This window comes from Zonotrichia albicollis, unplaced genomic scaffold (assembly GCF_047830755.1).
Source record: "Zonotrichia albicollis isolate bZonAlb1 unplaced genomic scaffold, bZonAlb1.hap1 Scaffold_254, whole genome shotgun sequence".
NCBI lineage: Eukaryota > Metazoa > Chordata > Aves > Passeriformes > Passerellidae > Zonotrichia > Zonotrichia albicollis.
In genome coordinates this window covers 1945757-1964461 of record NW_027428428.1, presented here as the reverse complement: position 1 = coordinate 1964461, position 18705 = coordinate 1945757, and the positions used below count along the sequence as shown (strand labels likewise).

Here is an 18705-nt window from a genome sequence, read left to right as displayed (position 1 = left end):
TTTATTGGGAACAGCAACAAGATAAGGAAGAAACAGAAGCAGAAACAATACTGATAAGAGATAAGAAAAAGGGAAAACTACAACACAACTGCCTGGCTCTTCCTGGCCACAATTTCCCCCTGCCTGGAAAGGACACCCTTCTCCTCAGGGAGAGAGAGGGTCCCTTTCCTGACCCTGGCAATGTTCTGAGGTGAGACTGAATGTAATGACAGGGCCGTGGCCAGATCCTCATGTTCTTCAATCCCACATCAGATCATTGGCAGGGGCAGGAAAAGGGACAGCTGTCTTCTCAGAATGGATCACAGGGAAAATGGATCACCCGGGCTCTTCCCAAAATGGGTCCTCCAATGGCAGATGAAACTGGAGCTGGGCATGAAGTCCTTCTGGAGTCAGGGCTCTCGCAGGGCTTCCCTTACTGGTGCCTCTGCTGGTACATGGTCAAGTCAGAGTTCTGGGTGAAGCTCTTCCCACACTGGGAACACTCGTAGGGCCTCTCCCCAGTGTGGATGAGCCGGTGCCTGATGAGGGTAAAGTTGTGCTTGAAGCCCTTCCCACAGTCAGGGCAGTGGAACGGCCTCTCCTCAGTGTGACTCCACTCATGCAGACGGAGATTTGAGCTGGTCTGAAACCTCTTCCCACACAGGGGACACTCGTAGGGCCTCTCCCCAGTGTGGATGCGCTGGTGGATGATGAGGTGGGAGATGCGCTTGAAGCCCTTCCCATAGTCAGGGTAGCAGAAGGGCCTCTCATCCATGTGAATCCGCTGGTGCCTGAGGAGATCGGAGCTGATCCGAAACCTCTTCTGACACTGGGGACACTCATAGGGCCTCTCCCCTGTGTGAATGCGTTGGTGGGTCACAAGGGTGGATCTGTAGCTGCAGCCCTTCCCACATTCCCCACACTCGTAGGCCCATTCCCTGGTGTGGATCATCTGGTGGCTGCTCTGCCTGAACCTCTTCCCTCACTCCAAGCACTTGTGGGACTTCTCCCCATCATGAAGCTGCTCCTGGGCCATCAGCTCTGACCTCTGGCAGGAGCTCTGTCCACCTTCCTGGCACAGGGTGGATCTTTCCTCAGAGCACCCTGGGCTGGGGTTGGAGTCCCTCCTCCTGTGGAATCTCTGGGAATTTTCCTCTCCATTCGATTCATGTGCCATGGAGCCTCTGCCATGGGGTTTTATCCTCCCTGCTCTCCATCCTCAGTTCCTTCCCTGGGGGAGGAAGGACAAGGAGAGGATGGGATTTGCCTCCATGCCAGAGGGAAGGGGAAGGAGATCCCTCCAGTGCATCTCCAGCAAGATGGGGTTGGAACCGGGGCTGTCCTGCAGCTGGGGGCTGTGCTGGGCTGGGAGCTGGAGCAGGAGAGAGGGGGAAAGGGGCACTGACTTCCTCCTCACCTGCCTGGGTGTCCTGGGGAATTGTGTCAGTTTGAAAAGACAGGTGTCTGCTAAAGAAGGCGGGAGACATCCTTGAAATGGAAAATGTGAATCCCTTCAGTTGGAATTATAATTTTCAAAGTAAGGGGCTGTCAAGCGAAATCTGTGGGAGGAGGAATAACAATTCTTCTGTAGGAAAATTAAAAATTCAAATGAAATAGTATTAAAAATCTACTTACAGTGTCAGAATACAACCTGAAACCCTGTGGGTCAGAGTGTTGGTAGCACTCCTGTTAAAGGGTGGCTGCAGTGCTCCTGGAGTGACAGAGGTGGTTTTGTTAGAGCAGCGATCCTGCAGCAGGATGGAGTTTTCCTCTGAAGGTCCAGTGGTGGTGTAGATCAGCCTGGTCTTCCTTTGGGATCCAGTGGAGCTGAAAGCTGCTCTTCTGGGTATCCTGTGGGAGAAGGCTGACTGTGTTGTTCATATCCTCAGATTATATCCAGGTAGGAATGTTTGGCTCCTCCCTCTGGGTGGAGTTTCTCACAATGGGATGATGTAATTTTTATCAGTGACACTCAATGGCCCATTACCAGAGGATATCTCCCTGGAGGGAGGATTCCTTGTGTAAGAGATAAAGTAAACTGCTCAATTAACAAATGATAATTGCCCCACCTTTAACAGATGGTAATTGAACACACACTCAGCTAAACCTGAGACACTGTTCCAGCCTTGGAAGGCAGGATTTGGTACCAGGACTTGTTAGGGAATGCAACCCTGACTGAAGGCAGAGATAGAATCTCCAGAGCCTGCAGCCAGAAATGCAAAGTTGTGTGATAATCATTTCAACATCTTCTCTTTTGGAATTATTTACTAATGATTATTTGCTTTGCCTATCTAATATTTTTTTAAATTTTTGAAAACTTGCATTATCTAAATTAGCCTGTTCCTTAATTTAAGTTGGTGTCTGTGTCTTTGGTGCTGGCCCTGCCCACCAGTGAAACAGGGCCTCATCCTGCCTAAGTGTTACCTGGGGAGACAAAAGCGCTCACTCCAAAATTCCCCCCTTCCTCCTTGTTCCCCCCATTTCATACACTGATCATGATGTGCTCTGGTCTGGAGTATCCCTGGGGTCATCTGGGGTCACCTGTCCGGGCTCTGTCCCCTCGCAACCTCCCCCACACCCTCAGCCCCGCCCCAGCATGGCTGGACAAGGGGCAGGACAGGCCTTGGTTCTGTGCGAGCTCAGCAAGAACAAAACCATCTCTGTGTGCTCAGCCCTGTGCTCAGCACCCAGCCCCAGCATTTCCTCTGCTCCCACCCCGGACCCCCCCTTTCCCACCTTTCTGCCCCACGGCCGCCATAGCACCAGCTGACAACAAAGCAATTCTACGTCAATTCCAAGTGTCATTGGTTCCTGCACAGCTCCAGCTCAGCTGCTGGCAGGTTCCAATAAAAGAAAAGTGCAAATTCAGCCCAATACAGATATTATTAAAAGGAAGGGGAAGCTCTGTGTAGCTGTCACAAAGGTGACAGAGATGAAGAGAATAATGATTCTCACATTTTCCAAGGAACTTAAGCCTGGGAATTCAGTAGTTAATTGGGAATTTAGCTACTGGAGCTGGGCTTCTTGTAGGACTTTCAGCAGCCTTGTGTTCCTCACCATGGGGTGAATGAACCTTGTCAGTCTTGCTGGTATCATTTGCTCCCTTTCCTCCAGTGATTTTAACAAACTTTTCAAGCAAGGACAACAAAATATTTCCTTTCTACTGGCCACCCACAACAGCCATTTTTCTCATTAGTTCTCTCGTAGGTCGCTCAGAGGAAGCTGCGTCCAAGTTTCAAGAGAGAACCACAACCTCCTCAGAGGAGGGAACCATGATGTTGTCAAAGGCACACAGAGAACCGCGCCTAAACACACTGTGCCAAAATAATGTTGCAATCTGGTTAAGAAGATTGTTAGAGAGATGCCTCTGCACCGATTAATGTGCTAACAAGACGAAATCCATCGTGGATTTTATTGAACAATAAATGTGAGGTAGAGAGAGTGTTGGAAAGAAAGAGAAAAGGGGAGAGAGCAAGGGAATGACAGGGACAGAGACCTCCCTGGGGCAGGGCCAAGTGTGACATTGTCCCCTGTGTGTCTGGCCTTCCTGGGGTGGGGGTTTTACACCTGAGCCAGTTTGGGTAAGGGGGGTGGTGTTCACCCCCTGAGCAGGGATTACCCCACTGTTTCAGGTTGTAATGCAAGATGTAACCAAATGCATGTTTTCAATCCCCAACTTTATCAACTGCTGTAAACAGGTGGGGCAATGTTCTTTATCTCTTCCATGACTCACCCCTGATAACGCCCTCCAGGGGAGATATCTTCTGTGAATGGGCCATTAAGTGTCACTGCAGGACTGATAAAATTCCATCATCCCATTGTGGGATGCTCCGCCCAGGGGGAGGAACCAAGCATTCCTACCTGGATATAAGCTGAGGTATGAAAGACCAGGAGCATCTTGCCTACTGGATTCCCAGAGGACAAGAGCTCCATAACCACCACTGGACCTTCAGAGGAAGACCAGACCCTTCTACAGGATCACTGCTTTGAGAGAGTCACGTTCATCACTCCAACAGGACTGCAGCCACCATTAAATGTGACTGCTGCCAACACCCTGACCAACAGGGTGTCAGGTTATATCCTGACTCTGTCACTTTAAGGGAGAGTTTCTGTATCATTGCCATTATCTTCATTTTCCTCTTAAATTGTAATTCTGGTTTAGACCTTTCCCCAGGTTTGCCTTCAAACCAGTATAAAACTGAATTTGCTTATCCCTTGTTTTTCTCCCAAAACAGGATTTCCCATTCCCAAACCTTGATCAAATGCAAGAGGAGGCTGCGAGGAAAAGGAAGATGCCCTGGGACACCCAGGCAGGTGAGGAGGAAGTCAGTGCTCCTTTCCCTGTCTCTCCTGCTCCATCTCCCAGCCCAGCATGGCCCCCAGCTGCACAACAACCCTTCTGCCAAACCCATCCTGCCAGGGATGCTCTGAGGGAATCTCCTTCCCCTTCCCTCTGGCATGGAGGCAAATCCCATCCTCTCCTTGTCCTTCCTCCCCCAGGGAAGGAGCTGAGGTTGGAGACCAGGGAGGACAAATCTCCATGGAAGAACCTCGTGGAAGAGGCTGTTTTGAGTGACTCCACAGTGCAGAATTCCACTGGGGAGGAAAATCCCTAGAGATTCCACAGGAAGAGGGGCTGCAAACCCAGCCCAGGGTGCTCTGAGGAGGAAAGACCCACCCAGAGCCAGGAAGGTGGACAGAGCTTCAGCCAGAGCTCAGAGCTGGTGGTCCATGAGCAGCTTCATGATGGGGAGAAGCCCCACAAGTGCTTGGAGTGTGGGAAGAGCTTCAGGCACAGCAGCACCCTCATCAGCCACCAGATGATGCACACTGGGGAATGGCCCTATGAATATGGGGAATGTGGGAAGGGCTTCAGGTACAGCTCCCACCTCATCAGGCACCAATGCATCCACACTGGGGAGAGGCCCTATGAGTGTCCCCAGTGTCAGAAGAGGTTTCACACCAGCTCCCATCTCCTCCAGCACCAGCGGATTCACACTGACGAGAGGCCCTTCCACTGCCCCGACTGTGGGAAGGGCTTCAACCGCAACTCCAACCTAATCAGGCACTGGCGCATCCACACTGGGGAGAGGCCCTACAAGTGTCCCCAGTGTGGGAAGAGGTTTCAGACCAGCTCCAGTCTCCTCCTGCATGAGTGGATTCACAGAGAGGAGAGTCCCTTCCGCTGCCTCGACTGTGGGAAGGGATTCAAGCACAACTCCCACCTCATCACCCACCGGCGCATCCACACTCAGGAGATGCCTTATGAGTGTCCCCAGTGTGGGAAGAGCATCTCCATGAGCTCTCACTTGACCAGACACCAATGGAGGTACTGGTAAGGGAAGCCCTGGAAATGACCCAACTGCTTGAAGAGCTTCATGCACCACTCCAGCTCCATCCACCATGGGAGGATCCACGTTGGGCACAGCCCTGGTGACCCACATTCAGTGATCTGTGCTGGGAGGACACCTGCCTGGTTATCCTTTTGGTTTGGCACAACTTTCCTTTTGATTTTTCTTTATCACTTAAAAACATCTGAAATAGGACTAAAAAGAAAGAAATTTATCAAAGATGTTGAAATTTCCATCAGTTTTGAGCAGGAATTTATAGTTTGGGGACATATTCTGGAAGATTTGTGGGTTCTTGGGGGATTTCAGAAGTGTTCTCCATATCTTTGCACTCCAAAAGTAAAGACAGATTGATCTGTCACCTCAAAATTACTCAGTTCCACTGAAAACACCAAAATCTGACTCCAAAGGGCTCAATCCAACCTCAAATTGCTTGCTCCCACCACAAAAAAAAATTCAGTCCCGTGCTAAAATTACTCAATTCCACAATCACCAGGGTGAGATGGGTTTGGATATAGACTGGGAGAAATGGGATCCAAATTTGAGTGTGTGGGATAGGGATTGTGGGGGGCTGGGTGTGTGGGATGCATTTTCATAGCAAATAAAATTTTCAGAACTATTAGTTTCTGTCCCATTCATTTTCCATCAGTTCCAGTTCTGTTTTCAGAGTGCCACCTTCTCAGCTGATTGTGTTTGTATTCTCCTTTCTCTCCTGCCTTTCTTTGCCTGCTCTGTTTCTCTTTCAGTGACTCTCTTGACCAAGGGCAGATCCCACCAAAGACCTTGCCCTGAATTAATTCCCAATCCAGGAGCTACAACAACCATGGGTGAAGTTATGAAGGCTGGCAGTGAAATGTCACTGTAAAATTTTGCTCCACTTGGCTTTTATCTCCTTTTAAGGTCTTTGCGTCCCAGAGCAGGAACATCTTTTCCTGGCTGGGAACTGCCATTCCAGCCCCTGGGAGTGGGTGCCGTGGATCCCAGAGGGACATTCCCGAGGCTCCCAGGGAGCTGCTCCTGCCGTGCCTCCCAAGGAGCTGTGCAGGGCCAGGGGACGAGGTCCAGCAGCTCTGTTGGTTCTGCAGTGCCACAACGGCCCCTGGTTCCATGAGTTTCCCTACTGCCAACAGTGGTTCCTTGGCTCCCATGATGCCCTGCTGTGTCACCATGGATATTTGGTGCCATGAAGTTCTTCAGTGTCACAATGGCCTCCCTCGCTCCATGAGCTTCCACAGTGTCGAAATGGCTTCCTTAGATGGGCAGTGTCACCATGGACCATTGGCTCCATGCTGCACCTCTGGGTCACCATGGACTCCCTGGTTCCATGAGGTTCTGGGGGTGTCTCCATGGTCTCTTTGGATACACATTCTCACAATGGACCACTGGATCCACATGGTACTGCTGTATCACCATGGCCCCTTGATTCCACGGTCCAACTGACTCCTTGCTTCCACGTCACCCCCTTCAGTGTCAAAATGGCCCCTTCATTCCATGAGGAACACAAATGTTGTGTAGAAACATTGAGCAAATCCTGCTGAACACACTTGGGAACGTCTGTTTGCATTCAAGAGAGAGGTTAAAGGTGAGGATGGCACCAGCAGCTTCCATCTGCAACACAGGTCCAGGGAAAGGACAGGGATAGAGAATTCATCTGCAAGACTCCGAGAATTCTGCTTCCAGAGATCATTTCTGCTCACACTGTCCTTTGGAGAAAGGTGACACCATTCCAGGCAGCCTGTACTGATCAGGTGGTTCCTGAGTGGGGTTTGTTGTTCAGGAAACCTGCTCCGGCTTTTCCATTCTTTCCTTTCCCACAGGAAAACTTCTCCTGGGCCTGTGTGCAGGCAGAGCCCTGAGGAGAGCAGGTGGGACATGGTGCAATGGGCTGGGACATGGAGCTGCAGAGCTCAGGGGACAAGGTTCTGCTGCAGGGCACAGGGATGTCAGTGCCAGGTGGGCCAATGTCAGACATGGTGAGGGGGGGGATGAGGAGCAGCTTGTCCAAACAGGGTCCGCCCTCAAGGGGCTCATTCTTTTCCATGCACAGACCTCCTAAGGAGACATTCAGCATCAATATAATCTAGGGAATGCTTCTATCGGCTCTTCTCTGAAATGGAAAATAAAAAAATATTTATTTAGTAAACAAAAAAAGTCATGAGGTGCACTTGAAAGTCTTCCTCCTTAACAGAACTCCAAACTGACTCCAATCAGCTGTTCAAGTACTGGAGAGTTCAAGACCATTGAAGGAAGACAAAGAGCCACCAAGGGCTTTTTGTATTTTATTGAGCCCCAGGGTGGATTTGGGGCTGAGTCCAACAGGCACTGAGAGGAGGCTGAAGAAGCTGCTCAAGGGATCAGCAGTAAAAGTCCAAGTGCCTTGGAGCATCACTGGCCCCCACTGAGGGCAGGGAGTGCCAAAGGCTGTCCAGGGACTGATGAGAGCAGATCCTTGAGGCCAGGGCTGCAGGGAGCCCAAGGCTCTGAGCAGGGAACTGCAATGCTGAGCAAGGCCTGGGCTGGTTGGGGGAAGCAGAAAGGCCAAGCCCTGAGCCCAGCCTGGGACAGCAGGGCCTGTCCCTCACGGTTGCCTTGAGGCTGTTTGTGGGGCAGTGGGATGTGAGGGACAGCAAGGACAAATGTCATAAACCTGTGTGACACTCCAGATCCTCATGGAACCAATGGGCCAGTGGGACACTGTGAGGCCTCATGGAAACTGAGGAGCCTGCAGGGCTGGAACACCCCAAAACACTGAAATGCTGGGGGATAACCAAAGCTTCCTTTCCTTCAGCTTGGTGCACAGGAGAAACACTAACCAGATATTCTCAGCATGGGCAGATGCAAAGAACATTCTTGGTAGGAAGGGACCCACGAGGACCATCAAGTCCAGCTCTTAAGTGAATGGCCCACCCAGGGATTGAACCCACAGCCTCAGTGATACCAGCACCATGCTCTAATCAACTGAGCTAAGAGGTCAAAATGACACCAAATTTTACTGGCAAAATATAGACAGTCAAGGAAACTTGGCAAAGGGTTTAACCTAAAAACCTTTAACCCTTAAGATGCTTAGTTACCCAAAAATGTTCCAGGTAAGTAGGATTAGGAGAAGAAAGAGAGAACATCAGAAAGACAGAAGATCTATAGAAAGACACTCACATAGGTACCAACGGCTTGGGCTCCAGTGTCACCAATGGAAGAACCCCTTGAGAAGGCAGGATCCAGACAATGGGCTGGTCTTGTGCTCTGGCTTTTAACACCCTGGGCCTTCATGGGTCTGCCTCTGGGGTGGGACTGCCAGTTGCTTGTCCAATCAGAGTTAGGCTAGGCACCAGCTGTTGCCGTGTGATTGATTGACAGCTCAGCCAATCACAGTGAGGTTGGCACACCATCTGCTGTGTGATTGACAGCTCTGCCAAGCCAGGACTTGGGGCGGGGTTCTGTCCCACCACGAACCAAAGCCTGACCCGGCCCTGGCCCCACACGGGCATTCTGAGCATCCCAAGGTGTCTCGGGACATCGATCTCATCCAGCCGCTGACAGCCACCACGATGACAGTACAGAACCTCATGGAATCAAGGGTCAGTTGTGACCTCATGGTGCCTCATGGAATCAAGGAGACCATTGTGCAACTCAGGGGCAGTATGGCTGCAAGGGTCAACAATCAAACACTGGGGTCCATAGAAACAAGGAACCATTGTGACACAGCAGGGCCGCATGGAGCCAAGGGAATCCTGTGACTCTGTTGGGGCTCATGAAACCAAGAAGCCATTGTGACACTGCAAGACTTCGTGGAATCAAGGAGATTACTGTGACAGTGTGGGGACCCATGAAATCAAGGAACCATGGAACAGGTCTGCCTGCTTTGACCTCCTGGGGGCTGTTTGACAGCTCCCACTGAATTTGACATGTCAAGAGCCACTTCTCATCTGACTGTGAAACACTGGGGCTCTGTGCTTTCCTTCCTATGGAAAAAAGCTCTCTTTCTTGTCTAGGCTTCTATGCCTGAAATTAGGATTCCACCTCTAAAATTCCCTATATGCAAGGGTTTCTCCCAAACAAAATCTGCCAATACAGTCAAGTGTGGCGAGACTTGGCCTCTGGTGACTGCCTCTCATGTGCCCTGGTGCTCGGTTGTTTCCTTCCTATGGAGACCATTGTGACAATGTGGGGGGCTGTGGAGCCAAAGGGCATTGTTACACTGTAGGAACTTGTGGAACCAAGGGAATCATTGTGACACTGTACACTCTTGAGGAAATATGGGGGCCATTGTGACACTTTGGGGTCTTCTGAAATGCAGGGAACATTGTGACACTGTGAGTACCATGGATCCGAGGGGCCATTGTGACACTGTGGAGCCTCATGGAACCAAGAACATCACTGTGGCTCTGTTGGGCCGCATGATCCCAAGGGGCAAATGTGAAGCCACGGGGCTTTGTGGAACCAAGAGACAATTGTAGCATTTCAGGGCCTCATGGAGCCAAAGGGTCATTGTGATCCTGCAGGGCACCGTGGATCCGTGGAGAAAATTGGGGCATTGCAAGGCCCAAGAATGATGGTGACCATTGTGACACTGCAGGGCCTCACGGAACCAAAGGGCCATTGTGACCCTGCAGGGCCTCATGGAGGGAAGGGGCCAGTGTGACGCTATGGGAACTTGTGGAGCCACGGGGATCATTGTGGTACCACTGGAGCCCATGGAAACAAGGGGCCATGGTGACACAGAGGAGCTTCATGGAACCAATAGATCATTATGATAGCCTGGGCTTTTGGAACCATGGAGAGCATTTAGATCCTTAAAGACTTGTGTAACTAAGGGGCCATTATGACACCAGAGGGCATCATGGAAGCAAGAGAACCATTTTTACACTGCAGGGCCCTGTGGAACCAAGGGAACATGAAATTGGTGTGGCTGGCATGGATTCCCAGGGTTCACCTGACAGGTCTGGCCGACCATGGAATGTGGAAGGCCACTCCCATCTGCCCCTGAAACACTGAGGCTCTGGGCTTTCCTTTGTATAGAAAAGAACTGTCCATCTTTTCCAGGTATCCATGGCCAAAACTTGGATTCCACCTCCAAATTTCTGTGTATCCAAGGATTACTGCCAGACAAAAGTTGCCAGGACAGACAGGTCTGGCTGGTCTTTGACTCCTGAGTGCCAGCACTTACTTGTTTTGCAAACACTGGAAAGGGCTCTGTGCTTTTCTTTTTATGGAAGAAAAACATCCATCTTCTCCAGGCACAAATGTCTGAAATTAAGATTCCACATCCATAATTTCAATTATCCAAGGGTTGGTCCAAGCAAACCCGCCAGGACAGACAGGTCAGGCTTGCCTTGGCCTCTGGTGGTTTCCACTCATCAGCTGCTGAAACATGGGGGCTCTGTGGCTTCCTTCCTAGGGAGACCAATGTGAAATGTGGGAGCCTTGTGAAATAAAGGGGCCATTGTGACACTGCAGAGCACCATGGATCCAAGGGACCATTGTGACACCGTGGAGCCTCCTGGAACCAAGGACATCACTGTGGCTCTGTTGGGCTGCATGGTCCCAAGGGACCATTGCAAATCAGCAATGTGAGAGTTAGCCCAGCTGTAACTCAGAGTCAGACAGATTTTACCCTGGAAGAACTGGGTGTGAGTTTCAAGTCGTAGGAGTCATTCTTTTAACTTAGGGTGAGCTTGAGAAGTCCCCCATAAGCCTTTAGTGCTGTTATGCTAAGTTGTCCAAGTTCTCCTCCCCTATTGGTTTACTGGTTACTAATTTCTTCTATATGTTATTGTTCTAGTTTTCTAGCCCCAAGTATCTATGTTCTTGCTTCCCCTTTGACTCAGGTTTTAGGATCCTGCTGCTTGTACTGTGCTGGACTTCTCCAGCACAGTAATTAAAGTTCCTTTTAAACAACTCCATTGATCCTGCTCCTTTGCATTTTCGCCACCCTCGCCCTGAAGTCAGGGAACCAGAGAGGTTTATTGCAGCCACCCTCATTGGGACATTTGGCATCCGAACAGGGACCATGACATTCAGGGCTCCCTGTGTCAGTCATGTCAGCTGGGGTTAGCTGATGGATAGGTCAGAGCTCCCTGGGATTTTGGATTGTGCCAGGCTCAGCAGATTCATCGTTGCTTCAAGGGACCTTAGCCAGGATCAGCAGGGACAATGACGGTTTCACCTGCATAGGATTGCAGGTGGGTTTGGGGAAATGCAAGACACTCATTGCCCATTTAGTCACTGTGTTTTTACAGTATGTAGCCATGTCCCATAATTAATGGAGTGTTCCAGTGGCTCTTCCCCATAAGGCAGAGAAAGAGAAAATTGGGCAGCCAGATGTCCAAAGTAGAAAGGAGCATATATGGATGCTTTCATTCTCACTGATCATGACAAAATATATTCAAAGAACAAATTAAAATCAATCATGAGATGGATCATTAAAAATTTTCCAGATGCCTCTGCTGATGACATCCATACTACTGAATTTTAGGACTCAGTGGACATTAAACTGTACAATTTTTGATCAAAAGGTACCCCATTGCACCCTGCGTGCCCCCCATCTTCCACACCACACTTGACCAGCAAGCAGTGTGTTGAAAATTCAATCCGTAACTCATAACTCAGGACCTCCCTTCAAACCTGCCTTTCTCAAACCTTTAATGATGATCCAAGATGGCAACGGCCATGCTGTCTTGGAGCATCATGCCCTGAAGACTCAAGACAGAACGAGCCAAAATATGGCTCAGGAGCCTGACCTGAGCCTACCGTCCCTCCATCTTGGGTCCTCCACTTCCTGCTACCACAACTTTCGTCTCTGCCCTGACAAAAGCTCCAGACTCCACCCACACAACTGCGGGTCCTGCCCTCACTGTCAATCATTCCCTCTCCACCCTGGACCATGCCTCCAGTTAAGGAAGGAGACTGGCAAATAGCCTCAAAATTCCTCATTGCCCTGTTATGTTATGGAAGAAGGGGGCAGAATCCCAGGTATCAGCCACTGGTTTGCAGGGAAATCAAGGATCTTTCTATCTAAAAACCATAGGAAGAACTTACCTTGCTTTAATGACATAATGAAGGCCATGTTTACAGCACATTTCTCAAACACCGATGATTTAAAATATATTATGTTGTTGTCATTTACAGAATACACCCTGTGGGAAGAGGGATGGAAGTGTTTATTATGCTAACAGCAATGACTATGCTAATAATGAGGCAAGGGTAGAATTGACAATCAACCATCTAGCTGGAGAAGGACAACACAGCCTACCAGATGATCAAGCAGCAGGTATCTCTAGAGAAGTATTGAATGATATCAAAGAGATGGCTTTGCAAGCTTTAATCCAGGTATCAGATGGTAGCATCCTCAATTTACTTTGGGTGGCTGCAGCTAAAGCTTTAGGACAATCAGACCATCTTGGGTGCCTGTTAAGTAAGCAAACCAATGCTACCTCCCTCACAATGAGTGGCCTGCTCTCAGACATAGAGACCATCAGACATGCCACCTTGCAGAACAGCGATAGAGGTTTTACTCTGGGCACATGGGCATGGCTGTGTAGACTCTGAGGGCATGTGTTGCATGAACCTCTCCATCCACAGCGAGAAAATCCACAAGAGCATTCAGGTACTGAAGGAAGAGTTCAAGAAGCTTCAAGTGGAAAACAAAGACTGGTTCAATAAACTCTTTCAATCCAAGGGACTAAAATGTTGGATGATGTCTAGCTAAAACAGGACATTTAATTTTCTTAGCTGCTGTTGTATTGTTAATTGTCTCATGTTTGTTTGGATGCTTTTAGAAAGTCTTACAAAATTCTTCCAGTTCTATATTTGTTGTAAAACAGAAAGAGGGAAGATACCCAACACAGGCTCCTCATGGAGTCCTTGGAGGAGAGAACTGGAGACCAGGATGGCACAAAAACCTCTCAGAGACTCAGTGTGGGAAAGAAAATCCATAAAGGTACCTAAAAGTAATCTTAAATCCATAAAGTACATAAAAAACTTTCAGTATCTAAAGCCATTAATGAGCACCACTGAGTGTCAGTACAAAGCTCTCAAGGGACTCCTTAAAGCAGATAACTGCGGCTGTGATTACACAAGCCTCTCACAGAGTCAGTATCCAAAGGGAAACACCAAGTACCTTAAAATAACTGAAGTACCCTGAAGTACTAATGAGCCCCACTGAGTGTTGTTACTGCCAAAGCCTCTCCAGGGACTAATTAAAGCAGATAATTGGAGGCCATGATTCCACAAAACTCTCAGAGACTCCAAGGCAAAAGCCAAACCCAAAGTCCTTTGAAAAACCTGCAGTCCCTACAGGGAGCATTCAGGAGCCCCCAGGGCCATTGCTGAGCCAGGCTCCCCAGGGACTCCTTCCAGCAGATCCTTGAGGCCACTGGGATGTGGGCTTGGGGGGGATGCTGAGGGCAGGACAAGGGGCTGACAGCGCCCAGCCTGGCTGGGGCTGTGCCAGGAGGCCCCAGGGCCTCAGGACAAGGTGTCTCCTCCCAGACCTTGGTGGCACAGACCCTGCTGTGCCCCAGGGCACCCAGACTTGGCTTCTCTTTGTCCCCACCTGTCATCATTGCCTCCAGTTCTCTGCTCTGCCTGGGGACATTTTCTCATTTGTGCTCTTCAGTGGAACCCATTAAAAGTCCAAGAAACTTTGGAGTTGGATTCTGACTTGGAGTTCTGGAGAGGTTTCTTCAGCTGCCTCTCAGGGACTGATGTCCAGGGCCTGAGCACAAAGCCCAAGAGGCTCATTAAAGTCCTTGTGCTGTGTCTGTGCTGCTGAGCTGGGCTGGGCTTCTGGCACAGAGGCAGCTCCTGGTAACCAAGAAGAGCTTCAAAAGCACATTTCTCTTGATGAGCAGCTCTTCTGCCAGCCCAGCAGGGCTGGGGCACTGCCTGCAGCCACCCCGGGCACAGCACAGAGACACAGAGAGCTTCAATCAGTCAGAGCTGGGAAGGGGCTGAGAAGTGCCTGGGGCAGAATCACTGCCAGCCCTTGGCACAGGAACCTCTGGCTGCAGGACAATGCAGCTGCAGCTCCTGGAGCCATCTCCTAAAGCTGGAACATCCCAATGCCTACAGACCCTGTGAGGACATTCTCTGATTGTCTCTTGTGCAGAGCAGCCAGGGGTGCCCAGGGCTGTCCTGCAGAGCAGGGTCCTGCAGCCCAGGGCGCTGTGCTGGGACAGGGACTCTGCTGCCTGCCAGGGACAGCTGTCAGCCAGCCCTGGCAGCTGCTCCCAGCACTGGGGGACAAGGTCTGGGTGGGAGGAGACAGCTGGTCAGGCTTGGAAGTGTTCTCCTTTTGAGGGGTGGATGCTGCATTGTATAGGACTGCTCCCAGCATGGCATTAAAGTGGAGAACATTTGCAAATAGAATATACAGGGAGAACAGCAAGGCAAGGGCTGCCTCAAAGAGAAAATCCTGCTTTTTATTCTACTACTCCGGGTTACCTAGATGGGAAGTTGAACATAGACATTAATCTCTCAGTTCACATTTAGAAAAAAAAAAGTTATCTCAGATGTGAATAAACTAGACGCTGACGAAAATCACCACAGGACCCCTCACAGGCAGCATCTGTGTCGCTTTTCCAGGCTCCTCAGGGTTGCTCTGACGTTGCCATCAGAGCCTGCGGAGCCAGAGCTGCCCCTGGGCAGTGCCAGAGCTGGGAGGGGACTGCAGGGCAGAGCTGAGCCCCTAGAGCTGGGCTGGGCTCTGGCAGCACTGGCAGGGCCCAGCCCTGAGCACAGGGAAGCAGCTGCTGGCAGGGACAGCTCCAGGCAGCAGAGCCCTGGGCAGGCAGAGGGGGGAAAGTGCCCCCACGCTGTGCTGGGATATTTAAAGTCCTCTCCAAACCCAAGTATTGCATGAGTACTTTTTTTACAGATCCCCATGCCAAGACAGCACAAATGTCCAACAGCAGCTCCATCAGGCATTTCCTCCTGCTGGCATTGGCAGACACGCGGCAGCTGCAGCTCCTGCACTTCTGCCTCTTGCTGGGCATCTCCCTGGCTGCCCTCCTGGCCAACGGCCTCATCATCAGCGCCGTAGCCTGCGGCCACCAGCTGCACACGCCCATGTTCTTCTTCCTGCTCAACCTGGCCCTCAGCGACCTGGGCTCCATCTGCACCACTGTCCCCAAAGCCATGCACAATTCCCTCTGGGACACCAGGAACATCTCCTACAAAGGATGTGCTGCTCAGGTCTTCCTGATTTTCTTCTTCATTGCAGCAGAGCTTTGCCTCCTGACCATCATGTGCTATGACCGCTATGTGTCCATCTGCAAACCCCTGCACTACGGGACCCTCCTGGGCAGCAGAGCTTGTGCCCACATGGCAGCAGCTGCCTGGGCCAGTGCCTTTCTCAATGCTCTCATGCACACGGCCAATACATTTTCCCTGCCTCTCTGTCATGGCAATGCCGTGGGCCAGTTCTTCTGTGAAGTCCCACAAATCCTCAAGCTCTCTTGGTCACAATCCAACCTCAGGGAACTTGGGCTAATTGCTGTTAGTGTGTGTTTAGCATTTGGCTGTTTTGTGTTCATGGTTTTCTCTTATGTGCTGATCTTCAGGGCCGTGCTGAGGATCCCTACTGAGCAGGGACGGCACAAAGCCTTTTCCACCTGCCTCCCTCACCTGGCTGTGGTCACTCTGTTCATCAGCACTTCATTTTTTGCCTACCTGAAGCCCCCCTCCATGTCCTCCCCATCCCTGGATCTGGCCCTGTCAGTTCTGTACTCGGTGGTGCCTCCAGCCCTGAACCCCCTCATCTACAGCCTGAGGAACCAGGAGCTCAAGTCTGCAGTGTGGAGACTGATGACTGCATGCATTCACAAACATTAAACTGCTGGCCAATTACGCCAAATCACTTGTAATAAAAGTCTTATTTGCTACTTCTTAGTTTCATTATGGAAGCTCTTCTTCTTTGTTTTACTTTTTTCATATTGTCCACAAATAAATGTCATTCCTTGTGCCATTTCTCATTTTGTTTCTCTCCACCTTCCCTGTGACCACAGACTCTTTCAATGAGGGGCCGCACACTCGGTGGCTTTAAAGAAACTAAAGTATCTCCCAGAAGACTTTTCTGCAAAGATGCCCTTTTGTTGCCTATTATGGAGCTGCAGCAGCAATGTCTGTGTGCAGAGCTGGGGGCAGATCAGTGCTGGCCCAGCAGCTGTGCCCAGCAGCAGCAGCACTTGGTGTTGCCAGTGCTGCTGCCGTGGCCCTGCCCCGCTGCCCTGGTGGCCCTGGTGTTGCTGCAGGGCCTGAGTGCTCTCGGGGCCGGGCACAGCCCTGGGGGTGGCAGTGCCGGGGCTGCAGCAGGGACAGGCCATGGGCACTGCTGGGGCAGCACTGATGCCCCAGGCCAGGCCCTGGGGGCTCCAGGCTCCTTGCCCAGGCTCTCTCAAGAACACAGCCAGGCCAATGCTCAGCACAGAAACCCCCGTGAGCAGCCCCAGGCTGGCCGTGGGTAGGCTGGGGGCAAACAGCATGGCTGGGGCTCTGCAAGGGCCCTGGGGCAGATGGGAAGGAGCAGCAGAGCAGGGGCTGATCCATCCCCAGTGTGCTGCACAGCCCAGGGCAGCGCCCCAGAGCATCCTCATGGAGCTGCCAACAACATCCCCCCTCTGCAGCCCTGGCCTCTCCCCCAGCTCACACAGGTGCCCCATCCTTGCAGGCACAGACACGGCAGCACTGGCTCAGCAGCCCCTGTTTGCATTGCACACAGCAGGGGGAGCACCCTCATGCTGTTGGTGTGGGGACATGAACCTGAGGAAGCACAAATGCCATCAGATCCTGGGGCCAGCAAGGGCTGGGGGACAGCAGGGAAACCACTCAGCTTTGTCCTGGCCTCTGCAGTCAGCCAGAAAGTTTGTTCCCATCAGCTGGGAGTTTCCTGCCCCACTGCAGACGCTGTTGCTCAGAGCCAGGGCTGCCTGGCAGCCACCCCCAAACTGCCCTGAGCATTTCCCTGGCTTCACCTTTGCTTTTTTTCTACTCTTCCTTGTTCAGTTTTCTTCCTCTCCCATCCCTGTTCTCTCCCCTGCAAATAGCCCATCCCTGTTTGCACTTTCTTGTCTGACTCTACTCCGCATTGCAGTTTCTGACATGGTACCATAGGAACGTCACTTGGGCAGCCACGATCATCCTACAAGTGCTGCAGGAATTGTCTGCAGGCTCCTGCAGTGCCTGGTGCTGCTCCCTTGCCAGAGGCACCCCAGGCCAGGGGGGCACATCTGGGCTGCTGTGTCTGGCTCTGGGGCTCCCTGTTCTGGGCAGTGAGGAGGAGCTGCAGAGGCTCTGCAGGACTGACAGGATGGGCTTTGGGGCTGGCAGGAGAAGCTGAGGGACCTGGGCTGCTGGAGCTCCTGAAGATGAGGCCCAGGGCTCCTCCTGCAACTGCTCCAAGGGTGGTTTCAGAGAATCCCAGAATCAGCAAGGTTGGAAAAGACCTTGGAGATCATCAAGTCCAACCTGTGCCCTGACACTGCCTTGTCTACCTGAGACTCCTCTTCTCCAAGATAAACAACCCCAGCTCCCTCAGCGGCTCCTCACAGGACTTGTGTTCCAGACCCCTCCGCAGCCTTGTTGCCCTTCTCTGGACACGCTCCAGCACCTCCATGGCCTTTCTAAACTGGGGGCCCAGAACTGGACACAGCACTCGACGTGTGGCCTCACCAGTGCCGAGTGCAGGGGAAGAATCCCAGCCCTGCTCCTGCTGGCCACACCATTCCTGATCCAGACCATTGGCCTCCTTGCCCACCTGGGCACACTGCTGCCTCATGTCCAGCCTGCTGCCCATCAGTCCCTGCAGGTCCCTTTCTGCCTGGCTGCTCTCCAGCCACTTTGTCCCCAGCCTGTAGCACTGCAGGGGTTGTTGTGGCCAAAGTGCAGGACCCAGCACTTGGTCTTGTTCAACCTAAACTTGTTGGATTTGGGGCCTGGATCCAGCCTGTCCAGGGCCCTGTGCAGAGCCCTCCTACCCTCCAGCAGATCCACACTCACACCCAGCTTGGTGTCATCTGCAGATTTGCTGATGCTGGACTCAGTCCCCTCATGCACATCATCAGTGCAGATATTGAAATCCACACTGGCTGACTCTGACCCCTCGGCCATCCTGTGGGTGCACTGGGGTGGCACTCAGGGTGATCTGTTCCATAACCTTGCCAGGCACCCAGGTCAGGCTGACAGGCCTGGAGTTCCCCAGCTCCTCCTTCCAGCCCTTCTTGGGGATGGGCTCACACTGGCACCTCCAGTCCTCTGGGACCTCCCTGCTGAGCCAGGACTGATGGTAAATGATGGAGAGCAGCTTGGGGAGCTCATCCACAGCTCCCTCATCCCCTGGGATGGATCCCATCTGATCCCACACACCAGTGTGCATCTGAGTGGC

At 51.6% G+C, this 18705-nt stretch overlaps 1 protein-coding gene and 1 long non-coding RNA gene across 3 annotated transcripts in view; one reads left to right on the top strand and one right to left on the bottom strand.

The window, feature by feature from the left end:
- The window catches only part of LOC141727738 (uncharacterized), a 667665-nt gene that overhangs the window by 596804 nt on the left and 52156 nt on the right, over positions 1-18705 (bottom strand). The window lies entirely within an intron of this gene.
- LOC141727741 (olfactory receptor 14A16-like) lies at positions 15225-16157 on the top strand. The gene has a single exon (XM_074534027.1). The coding sequence runs from the start codon at positions 15225-15227 to the stop codon at positions 16155-16157; it is 933 nt and encodes a 310-aa protein (XP_074390128.1).